Raw genomic sequence first — 12,500 nt, 5'->3', positions numbered from 1 at the left:
GCATATCTCAGGGATCGTGTGTGAATGTGTTTGTGAGCATATAGTCTGTATGTACATCACAAGTATAAGTATGTGCACATGAGTGACAATGCAAAGCGAAACCAGTCGCTTTGATAAAATGTACGAAAAGGTTATTGTGCTCACATGGAAGGCCATAAACTAAGCTTTCCAACGATATGTATATTGAGGGTATAAAAAAAGGTATCGCCAAGTTAACCGCATTCAAAGTTGGCATGGTTCTCCCGTCACAACATGCCAGAAGAGGAGAAAATCACAATTTTAATTTTCTCGATATAGCATTGAGCGCAAAGCGACTGGTTTTGCCTTGCAGGGTCACATATGTGTGTGTGTGTGTGTGTGTGTGTGTGTGTAAGATTGTCAGTGACAGAGGCATGACAGCTGGTGAGAGGATGCCTACCTGGCCCTGCCCACTACCACACTCTGGGCCCACGGCTGCATGATCTCCAGGAAAGAGCCGTGGTCAAAGAATCCACTCACCCAGGCCCCCTTGGAGTCTGCAACGCACACACACACACACACATACACAGAGAGTTAGAGAAGACTGAGGAGAGAGGAAAGACAGAAGAGCTCGGTGGCAGGAGAGGAGGATGAGGAGTGGAGAGGAGGAGGAGTGGAGAGGAGGATGAGGAGGGGAGGAGGAGAAGGAGAAATGAATGAGTTGCCTTTTGGCCCGCGCTGGCAGTGTGCGCGCGGCGATAAAAATCATCTGCATACCGCGTCGCCTGCGAGCGCGACACATCAGACGCGGGGAAATAAACAATCTGTGGGAGCGAAACTGGCACCTCTCTCTCTATCGGCTGGAGACAGCCTGTTCCCTGTCACCCGGCACACGGCTCAGCTGAACGCAGCCGAGACCAGGCGCAGAGGCAGAGGCAGAGGCTGAGGCAGAGGCTGAGGCTGCTGTGTGGGCTTTATGGGGGTTTCTCTATCTCTCCCTCTCCCCCTCTTGTTCTCTCTCTCTCTCGCTCTTTCTCTCTCTCTGCATGGAGGCAGCGGCAGGGTGATGAATGAGGAGGGAGAAAAAGGAGCGGAGCGCGGCAGAGAGAAAGATAAAAAGACAGGAGGGAGGGCAAGAAAAGAGGAGAGAGCGAGAGAGAAAGGGAGGGAGGAAGAGGGAGGGAGAGAAGGAGGGAGGGCAGGAGAGGGAGGCATGGAGGGAGAGAGAGGGAGGGAGAGAGAGAGGAGGGTGGGGGTATGAGGGGGTGGTGGTGGTGGAGCGATAGAGCGAGTAGTGAATAGGGGGAGGGAGGGAGAAGAGCAGAGGGAGAGTGAGTGAGTGTGAGAGGCAATGAGAGAGGGGTTACAATTCAATTGCACCCACAGCACTTCTGGAGCTGAGCCGTCTGTTCCAGCATTATCTCTGGGGCGGCTCCTGGGGACTGCACTGCACGCTAGCCAGCCAGCCTGCCCCACCACACACACACACACACACACACACACACACACACACACACACTACTACTGACCACTAATAACTACTGACTACACACTAACTACTGACTACAGACCTAGTTCCTGAACACAAAACTGAGGGAGGATAGAAGGAAATAAACGAAAGAAAGACAGAGTGATCGAGGAAAGAAAGTAAGAAAGAAAGATGCAGAAGGGAAAAGACCTCTAACCCTGACGTCCCCTGAAAGGAGGTGAGACTCACTCTGATTGGCCCTCCCTGCCAGCATCCAGCGCGGGTCGTAGGGGGCTTTGGTTGGCACAAACTCCACCAGCCGGTCAATGGGGTCTTTGGCATTGAGAATGGGCACTGGACTTGAGGTGCACTGTAAACACACACACACACACACACACACACACACACACACACACACACACCATCAATAAGCGCTACAAAGCAATGAAACATCACAATTTCACTTGACCATTGCTTTAAATCACAGCTAAACTCATCAAGGATTCAAAGCTAGCCCTTAATTATCAAACACTAAAACTCATTGACATCATTTCCAGAGACATATTCTAGTTCATGCCGCTGGACATCCTAAGTTGTGTGTGTGTGTGTGTGTGTGTGAGTGTGTGTGTGTGTGTGTAGGGCTGCATACGGTGCAGTGACAGGCCTGGCGTGTTACCTTGGGCATGTAGGAGAGCCAGTGCAGTAGGGTGTAGACGCCCTCAAAGTCATCGCACACCGTGCTGTGGGTCACTCCGTTGTTGTGCATAATCTGGACACCGCCCAGCTGGTTGTTGGACGTGTAGACCTCCCGACCCAGCACCTACGAGACAGGAAGCGGACAGTGTTAGGCCACATCATTTCCTGTTGTTGTGCTGCGTTGCGTTTAAGGGTGTACAGTAGGAGTTAGCAGCAGGGCTATGGCTGCCTGCAGCAATAGTAGAGGTTTTCCCGCGGTGCTCATATTTCTCGCTCGGCAGACGTTAGCCCTCAGTGTTATGGCTGACGATGGAGTGTAGTGTCACCAACACTCCACGTCTCCAGGCTGTGGGTCGATCTCATTGCGCGCACACACACACACGTGGACGTACACACACACACACACACACAAAGAGAGCTGGCCACCATGTCAATACTACAGTCGATGGGTTGTTAAAGCTCAGAGTGTCAGTCAGTGGCCGGGGGAGAGCGCAGGCTGCAGGCTGGTTATTTATGCCCTCTGGAGGGTTATCAATATACAGCTCCTCTGCTGCTGCCTCCCATAAAACACACACACACACGCACGCACGCAAAAACGCACAAAAAACGCACGCACACACAGATGCACACACACACACACACAAACACACACATACAAAAACGCATGCACACACATACAAAAACGCACGCACACACAGATGCACACACACACACACACACACACACACACACACACACACACGCACACGCACACGCACACGCACACGCACACGCACACGCACACAGTACGTCACAAGCTTATAGGCAGAATATTGTGTACATATAGCACACAGGGATAATACATAACCAATGCAAACACCTATTTTGAAGTTACTGGATTGATTGCAGCAGTAATGCCATCTTAAGTATTGGAAAGCACAGGATGTTCTCAAAAACAGTTTTTGTCGGTCTGAGTATTCGGTCAAAGTCGGAGTTGACGCAAACACAAATGAAGACTGAAGCATTCTGTTAGTGTATAGCCATCACGTACAAGCAAACAAATAAACACTCAAAAAACTGAAATGGCGAGCTGGCTGAGGAAAAAACTGCCCATCTGGTTTCCCGTGTACGTTGAAAGAGCTAGGGTCTAGTGAATGAGTACTGGTGGAGAAAAGAAACATTGACGAGTACTTTGTCATATATCAAGTGGGTTTTAAGTATGTTCTCTCCTTTCTTGCCCAAGCAGCTCAAACCGTTATCAGCACTGTGCAGACTTTCAGATTTCACTACCGCCCACCCCCCCCACCACCTCCCCACCCCACCTCTTCCTTTCAAACACTCGAGCTTAAAGTATATTACTAAAAGAGCTTAATTGAACTTGGTCTATTCACAACCTGTTGGGGCCAACATATTGTTTAACACAAACCTAAACCTTGAGAACTTCCCTCACAACTAAAGCTGACTGGATAAATACTAGTATGCTTCAACCGTTTAGAACATCCTTGCTTTCAATCTCCTCCTGCCACCCCCCCCCCCATTCAAATGTATGGCTTTGTTTGCCCTCCCTCACTTCACCATCAGAGGACACGTACTGCAAAACCATCTCTGGCCTTTCAAACGCGTAATTAAAGACTCTGCCGAATGGAGAGCCTTTCTATCGGCGCTTCACAAGCACCTGGAGGAAAAACAATACATTCCTGCTGGCCCAATGGACTGTGTGTTCGGCCCAATGAGGAGGTGGCTCAGTTCAGCTCGGCTCAACTCGGCTCATCTACAGTTCCCAAAAGCAGGCAGTGGCCATTACCCAATTCACCTCTCTCAATGGCTGGCTATGGGACTGGACTGGACTGGAGTGAGGGGTCTGAGCCGTGTGTGTGTGTGTGTGTGTGTGTGTGTGTGTGTGTGTGTGTATATCCCCCCTCCTGCCTGTGGTGTGTGCTCGCTGGCCATCACTCCAGCACCATGTGGCCATTACAGGCATGCCCGTCTCTCAGCAGCAAATCTCCGCCGGCGCTGCTGAAGCTGTGGGCGCTGCCCGCGGCTGTGCCACGCTCCGCACTCACCTTGACAGGCGGCCGGCTGCACCGCTTCCACACTCCCCCACCTCCCCCGCTCTCTCTGTCTCTCGCGCTCTCTCGCTCTCTCCTTCTCTAGCTTTCTCGCTCTCCTCTCTCTTTCTCTAGCTTTCTCTCTCTCTCTCTCTCCTCTCTCTTTCTCTCTCCTTCTCTAGCTTTTTCTCTCTCTACTGCTCTCCTCTCTCTTGATCTCTTCTTCTCCTCTCTCTTTCTCTCTCCTTCTCTAGCTTTCTCTCTCTCCTCTCTCTTTCTCTCTCCTTCTCTAGCTTTCTCTCTCTCTGCTGCTCTCTTTCTCACTCCTTCTCTAGCTTTTTCTCTCTCGGTCTCCTCTCTCTTGATCTCTCCTTCTCTAGCTTTCTCGCTCTCCTCTCTCTGTCTCCTTCTCTAGCTTTCTCTCTCTTTCTCTCCATCCACTCTTGTGCAGTGCTTGTCACTCCTCTTTTTCAGTGTCCCTGGCCGCCTTCTTTTCTGCACCTCCGTTTCATTCTCCCTGTCTTTTTCTCTCTGTGTAAGCTATTCTCCTCTCACTCTCCCCGTCTCACACGTTCCTTTTCTTGAATCTACCCCCCCCCCCGTCCGTCCGTCCGTCTCTCTATCTCTCTCTTCTGCTCCCCCCCCCTCTCCCCTCTGTAGTCTTCAGACTCCATATCTTATGCCTGCTCCTCAATCCTTCTCAGGCAACAAAGGGGTGATTACATCCAGGAGAGAGAGATAGAGAAAGAGAGAAAGAGAGAGAGAGAGAGAGAGAGAGAGAGAGAGAGAGAGAGAGAGAGGGGGGGGGGGGGACTGTTAGGGAGAGAGAGAGAGAGAAAGGAGATTGTGAGAGAGAGAAGACCGAGAGAGAGAGAGAGAGAGAGAGAGAGAGAGAGAGAGAGACAGACTTACTCCTGGCCTCCAGTTCATTGTTGAGATGTTTTAAAAGCCATTTCCCCCCAGCTTCAAGAGGAGGCGAAGGACTGAACTGCCAAAAACACAGCCATTTGTTTTGTTTGCAGCTGAGGATGCCATTAGCCAACAAGCTAATGGGGTGAAATACTCGATACACTCAGCATTCCCAAACATGGCCACCCTCACACCCTCTCCGTAGAATATCAACAAAACTGCTTACAGTAAACAAACAAGCGCACGGGCCCACGCTTTACCACACACGGACTGCATGCATGATGGTATGGAACTGATGGTCCTGGATGTTGATACTGGTGACAGACAGTGAGGAACAGTTGGCCGCCAAACTGGAAGCGAGTCAGCTGTGCGTTCACGTGTCGGCGTGAATAGTAGCGCAATAAAGATCATAACCCGCACACACGCACGCGCGCACCGCCCCACTGTAAACTGAAATGAGCATGTTGCAGCAGCCATATGTTGTCTAGGGCTGACCGGGGAGACGTGTTAATTCACAGTCAGGCAACCGCGAGGATGTGCCAACGTGAGAAAAAAAAAGAGAGAGAAAAAAAAAAGAGATAGAGAGAGTGAGAGAAATGACGATAGAGGGAGGAGAATGATGTGCAGAGAGAGGGAGAGAGAGAGAGAGAGAGAGAGAGAGACTGCCTCTCTTGCAGCACAGCACAAGTTTTCATTTTTTTTTCCCCCAGTCTGATTTTAGACAAATGATATGGGTGTCCTTCTCCCAAGCCGCCGCCCCAGGCGTCAAGCTATTTCTATGCAAATAACAACTTCACGCTTGGCTCTCTATTATTCCCTCTGGAGCAGCACCGCCCTGACTCCACCGCCACCACCACGGAGAGAGGGAGCGAGCGAGGGAGGGAGGGAGGGAGAGATGGAGGGAGAACGTAGGGCACACTGAGAGAGGAGAAGGGTGGGGGGGAAGTGGGGAGTGGGAGGGAAAGAGGGAGGGTGTTTGGGGAAGATTACTGGAGTGTGAAACAGAGAAGGGAGAGAGACAGAGAGGGAGAGAGGGAGGAGGACGAGAAGGAGGAGGAGGAGGAGGGGAGACAGAGTGAGAGAGTGAGAGAGAAAGAGAGAGAGCCGGAGAAGGAACACAAACATCTTTTACGATTCCTCTTCCTTCGCCTGCTGATTTACACACATCGGCATGTGTGTGTTCCGTGTCCTGCTGTGTGGTATTGTTGGAGGCAGGAGGCACAGAGATCTGCAATAAGCCTGACTCACTCTCCTCCTGTGACTCCGTGCCACAGCCCAGCAAACACACCGAGAGAGCCACACACAATGGGCATATTACATGTCGCCCTACCCCTCGTCAAACACACACACACACACACACACAATGTAACAGCACACACATAAAAACACCTTCTCTTCCACACAAGCGCACACACACGCACACACGCGCACACGCGCACACACGCACACGCGCACACACGCACACACGCACACACGCACACACGCACACACGCACACACGCACACACGCACACACGCACACACGCACACACGCACACACGCACACACGCACACACACACACACACACACACTGATCTATACATTGCCAGGTAATGTGTAAAAAACAAATGAATCCAGCAAATATGTTACAGTATAACAACTAGATGGAAATGAACTATAATGGAAAGTCATATCAAAATGCAGACGCTTTAAGCGCACAAATTAAAAAACAATCTATCCAGGTCACGGCTGATGGCACCGGGAGTGAAGGAACACACACACACACGAGTCCTGTCACAATTCGCCCCCGCTCCCCCAGAATCAAATTACCAGCACAATTAAGAAAAAAACAGACTATATAAAATAGGGAATAAAATTAACACGCCTCCTGTCAGTCAATCAGGCTGGAGTTAATTTATGTACACACGTTTGTCTGAGGGAGTGCGGCAGACCTATACCAGAGAGAGAGAGAGAGAGGATGCAGGTAGCATGTGTGTACGCTTGTTTGTGTGTGTGTGTGTGAGTGTGTGTGTGTGTGTGTGTGTGTCTGTGTGTGTGCCATGGGCCCATCATTACTCATTAACGCTGAGGAGTCACACAGACACAGAACAACCTCAGACATAAATTCACTGAGGCAGTGTTATGGGGTAAGGGCTAAACGTATAGAACACAGGGTAAAGATGATATAGGCAAGGCAATATGTAACACGTACATTGACGTGGGCTAAAAATGGATATGGACTCTCTAAACAAAAGCATGACGCTGTGCTGGAGAGCTGGATTTAGAAAAATGGTCCCAATAGACCTCTGAGGTTCCACTACAAAAAAACTACCATCTTTGCCCAAACAAGTTTTGCTTAGAGTGGATGCTGTAATCAGACGGCACACTTTGATCTTTGCTACCCCAGAGCTAACTTACAATGCAACTTGCCATAGGCAGTTAGCTTCAATTAACACCCGGATCTCCTTATATGGGCAAAGATGGTTCCTTTTGGTTCCTTTTTGTGAGCGAACTTCAGTGGTCTATAGAGGGGGTGGACGACAGGACAGACAGACCTTGTTGAGAGCTCCGGCCCCCGTGAGGATGATGTGGGAGTTCTCCACCTGGATGGTTCTCTGGCCCAGCCGCACCAGGTACGCACCTATCCCAATGGCCCGACATGTCACCTGGGCACCAGAGAGCACAGGGTCCAGTCAGCACAGGAGTCACAGCAACAAGAGTAAGAACAAAAGACTAAGTCTGAGACGAACAGGAAAGGGCTGGTGTTACTGCCCAGAAGTCATTTAGAGCTAATAAGGCAGGTTGGCATTCTTTGTGATTTAGTTGTGAATGTGGTATTATGCTGCATTTTATATATTAGTTATGAAAGACTACAAAAACGAAATTCCTATATTCCTCCAAATGTTGAGTACTTTAACCACATCAACAGATTTGCCACATACATTTAAAAAGGGACACTTCACCGATTAGCATTAAACTTTGTATCTTTAGAAAACCAGTCATGTTTTTGAATGGTCATGCATCATTCCCTCAGTTTGCCTTGAGATGGGAGAAATACGGATTTCAATGTTGGACTGTAAATGGAAATTAATCATCATTTTATATCATTGAAAGCAGGGAGTCCTATTCATGGGTTTCATTTAAATCCGTATTTCTCCCATCTCAAGGCAAACTGAGGGAATGAGTCCCTTTAGTGTGACACTAAAGTGATATTCTTAAAACCTAAAACAGAAATCACAGATTTATCATGGAGGCAAATCTGTGAAATTGGCATGTTTATTTTAGGTCTTATGATTCAGTCCTTTTACACAGCGTTGACGTGGCTGTAAGTATGGCTACATGAATAACATCCAACAGATGTATTCAGTTCTGACTCGCAGGACAACATCCTGTTCTCCTCGGTCCACCCCGAGAGGTCAGTGTGTCGTAGCACATACCAGGTTCATGGTGATGACCTCCTCGTAGGCCAGAGAGGATTCGCCAGCGATCATTCCGGAACCGCGTAGGTTCTCCACTCCAAGCCCCTCCTCCTTCCCGATGATGTCAGTGATTTTGTACCTGCGGGTGATGACTGTGGTGTCAGAACTCCGCCTCCTTCCAGGCATCCCAATGCTACTACTACTGAACACAACCCCTGGAAGCCATGGCTAGCCTATACACTACTGCTCCTCCTTTTGCTTTAACAGGAAGATGTTGATGACAATAATGGCCCAGATAACCCCGCACAACAACACGATAGACAAATGGATTCTTACTGTTCGTCTCTTATGATAGCCCCCAACAGCCACACATAAAGCAGGAGACAAACAGAGCACGCTTTTCAATCTGCTCGATTGAGACTCCAAGATGTGAAGAAGGTCGTAACTTAGAAGGTCACAATCATTACTAAAGATGTTTACAGCAGTCACATACAGTATGACACAGAGAGAGGGGGGGGGGGGGAAGAGAGAGAGAGACACACACAGAGACAGAGAGTGAGAGAGAGACACACACACAGAGACAGAGAGTGAGAGAGAGAGAGTGAGTGAGTGAGTGAGTGAGAGACAGAGAGAAAGAAAGAAAGAAAGAAAGAAAGAAAGAAAGAAAGAAAGAAAGAAAGAAAGAAAGAAAGAAAGAAAGAAAGAAAGAAAGAAAGAAAGAAAGAAAGAAAGAAAGAAAGAAAGAAAGAAAGAGAGAGAGAGAGAGAGAGAGAGAGAGAGAGAGAGAGAGAGAGAGAGAGAGAGAGAGAGAGAGAGAGGAAGGCACTGACTCACCTTGATTCACCTTCATCCTCCACATGCTCGCAGTGCACAGAGTTCAGCGCGGACACCTTTTTATAGTCCTGTGGTGTCAGGTACAGGTACTTAAAGCCCTGGGAAAACACACACAAATGCATTAATGCACTACCTTCCAGAGGGAGGGGGCACTGCAGGTAAACAGCTATGATTGCTTTCAGTTGCATATTCTGTTTTGAAGCGCTGCTTCCATATCCTTGTTTGACAAACAAATGTACAAAGCTGCTTTACTGCTTTAGCTATAATATGCACGGCGACACACACACATGCGCACACACACACACACACACACACACACACACACACACTCTGAGGATAGGCACGGCAGCGTATTAGCAATTCAACAGATTACGAGTACTCCTCTCCCAGAAAAATAAACAACACAGACAATTGACTAGGACCTATCCCACTAAACTTCTTTTCCCACAGCATTTGCACAGCATTTCTGTAGGTCAGTGGTTCTTTATGACTGTGACAGTCAAAGCTTTTAATCCTGCAATCACACTACAAGTAGACAGCGTCACACAATGGACTCCAAAGGGCACGAGCCGCTAGTCACATGTAATGGCTGTGGCTCACCAAAGGAGAAATAAGGCCCCCGCCCTCCCTCCCTAATAACCTTTTCCCGTGTCATAGTCATGCTCGTAGGACTTCACCAGCACGGCGACCTTTGACCTCTCACCTTATAGGGGTCGGCGGGGTCCTGCCAGGCCACGTGGAACATGTGTCGGATCTCCTCGGCCAGGCCGATGCGGGCGCCGCTGTTGGCGGCGATGTAGACGCGCGGGATGCCCGCCTCGCGCGCCATCTCCGACGCCTGCTGGAAGAGCACGTCCTCCTGCGGCCCGAACGAGCCGATCTTGTGCGTGATGTCGTTGCTGATGACGATGATCTCGCGCCCGGCCGGGTACTCCGGCGTGCGCAGGGTCATGCGCCAGGCCACCATGCCAATCTACACACACACACACACACACACACACACACACACACACACACACACACACACACACACACACACACACACACACACACACACACACACACACACACACACACACACACACACACACACACACACACACACACACACACACACACACACACACACACACACACACACACACACACACACACGTGCAAGCACCAGTTTAAAAACAAAACAAAACCATATTTGCCCAATATCTCTATGTTTTCTACTACACTGTAAGTAGACACAGAGAGACCCCTGCTGGGCATCTATGGTACTGCCCTTAAATGTACATTTGTGTGTGTGTGTGTGTGTGTGTGTCATCATGTTCTCCTGAGTCAAGCAGGTCAAATCCCCCCCCCCCCAGTACAGGCGCGTCTGAGTGCAGCTCACCTCGTTTCCTCCGGGCAGGCGGTTCATCTGCACCAGCTGTCCCTGCGGGTCCAGCACCAGCTCGGTGAAGGTGAGCAGCTCGGAGGGCAGGGGGCACTTGGGCAGCCGCGCGTACGTCTCCATGCCCTGCCACAGCTTCCTCAGAGCCTGATGAAACACACATGCGCAACACACACACACACAGGAACGCAGCAGCGGCGTCAGGAGTGCTTCTTACTCTCAGGCGGGGGATCACGTTAGCCAGCGGCAAGCGGCGGGTTTTCCTGTTGTTCTCTACGGTTCGGCGGCGGACCGGTGACGACGCTGGCGTAACGCTGGCGAAACGCTAGCGCTGAACAAACTGGGCGTTGAACTTGGGCTCAACTTTCAAGCGCAATGCTCGGCTCGTCAGTGTCAGCTTTAGAATGTTCAGGTATGTTGACCAATCAGATTAGTCTAAGAACGTAACAACAAAGATTATCTAGTTACTAAGGCGAATTATAAACCGTCTCTAGTGACAACGTTGACCGCAACTCAGAAACGAGATGGAATGTTTTGGATTATTATTATGGTCTGAGCGTTGCGTTACGCTTGCCGCTGGCTAATGTGATCCCCGCCTTGCTGTAAACCAAACCCACTCTGCAGCTATTTACTCATCCAGATTCCTCCTTTCAGATCGCCAACACTCAGCGGAGCGAGAAATCAAGTGCATTCCAATAGGTAGCCATCATAACAGCACAATGAAGATGCCGTCGCTCATACTCATCGCTCATAAGGCATGAAACACTAGTACTCAACTATATGAAGGACAGACACACACAAACTGTCTCTGACAGGTGCTGAGAAAAAAAATCACACCTTAAAACCACCACACTGCTGTTTAACACCTTCTGCCTATAAGTGCCTGCGGCTCTTCACACGTGGGGTGTAGACTAGAGCGGGGGGGTGTGTTTGGGGGGGGGGGGGGGGGGGGTGGTGTGTTGTGGTACTGTACCTGTCGGAACATCTCGGGGAAGTCGTAGACGTAGGTGGTGCCCAGGCTCTGGGCCTGGAAGCGCTTGGACTGCAGCAGGTCTTTGGTGACGTAGGGCGTGTTGATGAGCATGCCGTGCAGCGGGCCCTGCTTGTCCCCGTACGCCTGGAACATGATCTACACATGGGGGGGTGGACACACTTTAAAGAGGGCTTCTGAAATTTTCCTATGAGGGCTTTCATTTTTTTAATGTTACTTTTTTGGGAGTGGACTGTATTCAGTCTCCATGTTATTCTGGGTAGTTTTGAATTCCTCTCTATCAAGTATACTCCATCAGCAACAGTGCAGATATGCATTTTTTTCCATAAATCAGAAATCAGACTAAATATATTGTAACTCACTGAAACCAACTCGTTTTTTTCACGTTTTCAGAACCTCAATGATCTAGAAAAAAGAAACATTTCAAAAGAAATCCCCCCTCCCCCCTATTATATGGAAAACACAAGGAAAAGGGAGATCTAAGCTTGGAACAGAAGCTGTATGTGGCCCAGAGGGCAGTAAATGCACTTCACTATTGTTCTGCTCTCACCGCAAACAATGCTTCACAAAGGAACTTGAACATGGCAAGGAGATTTTTACTACGGCAATGTGAATAAGGAAGGAAAATTACCAACCCCCTCTATCAAGAGGGAACAAAAAAATGACAATTAGTGAGTTGTGATGATGTGGCCAAAGCTGAAGCCTGTAAGAGTTCACCACAGACCCCCCCAGCCCATCCCCACCACTGCATCAGGACAATAATCCCTCGCAAATGGACATTCTAAGAAGGTTGGATTTTACGCAAGGGGAAGCACAATTAGACTTAAGACTTTAATGT

General features: G+C 49.4%; 1 protein-coding gene across 3 annotated transcripts in view; it reads right to left on the bottom strand.

The window, feature by feature from the left end:
- The window catches only part of acaca (acetyl-CoA carboxylase alpha), a 59,718-nt gene that overhangs the window by 8,659 nt on the left and 38,559 nt on the right, over positions 1-12,500 (bottom strand). For all 3 annotated transcript variants that reach the window (XM_062537115.1, XM_062537117.1, XM_062537116.1), the window contains 9 exons: positions 11,645-11,800; positions 10,672-10,818; positions 9,994-10,263; positions 9,291-9,388; positions 8,475-8,595; positions 7,593-7,703; positions 2,103-2,246; positions 1,676-1,796; positions 419-515 (listed from right to left, as the gene is read on the bottom strand). In XM_062537115.1, the coding sequence (XP_062393099.1) occupies positions 419-515; positions 1,676-1,796; positions 2,103-2,246; positions 7,593-7,703; positions 8,475-8,595; positions 9,291-9,388; positions 9,994-10,263; positions 10,672-10,818; positions 11,645-11,800 (1,265 nt within the window). The remainder of the gene's footprint in view (positions 1-418; positions 516-1,675; positions 1,797-2,102; positions 2,247-7,592; positions 7,704-8,474; positions 8,596-9,290; positions 9,389-9,993; positions 10,264-10,671; positions 10,819-11,644; positions 11,801-12,500) is intronic.

Source organism: Sardina pilchardus, chromosome 5 (genome assembly GCF_963854185.1).
Source record: "Sardina pilchardus chromosome 5, fSarPil1.1, whole genome shotgun sequence".
Classification (NCBI taxonomy): domain Eukaryota; kingdom Metazoa; phylum Chordata; class Actinopteri; order Clupeiformes; family Clupeidae; genus Sardina; species Sardina pilchardus.
This window is presented reverse-complemented; position numbering and strand designations above follow the sequence as displayed.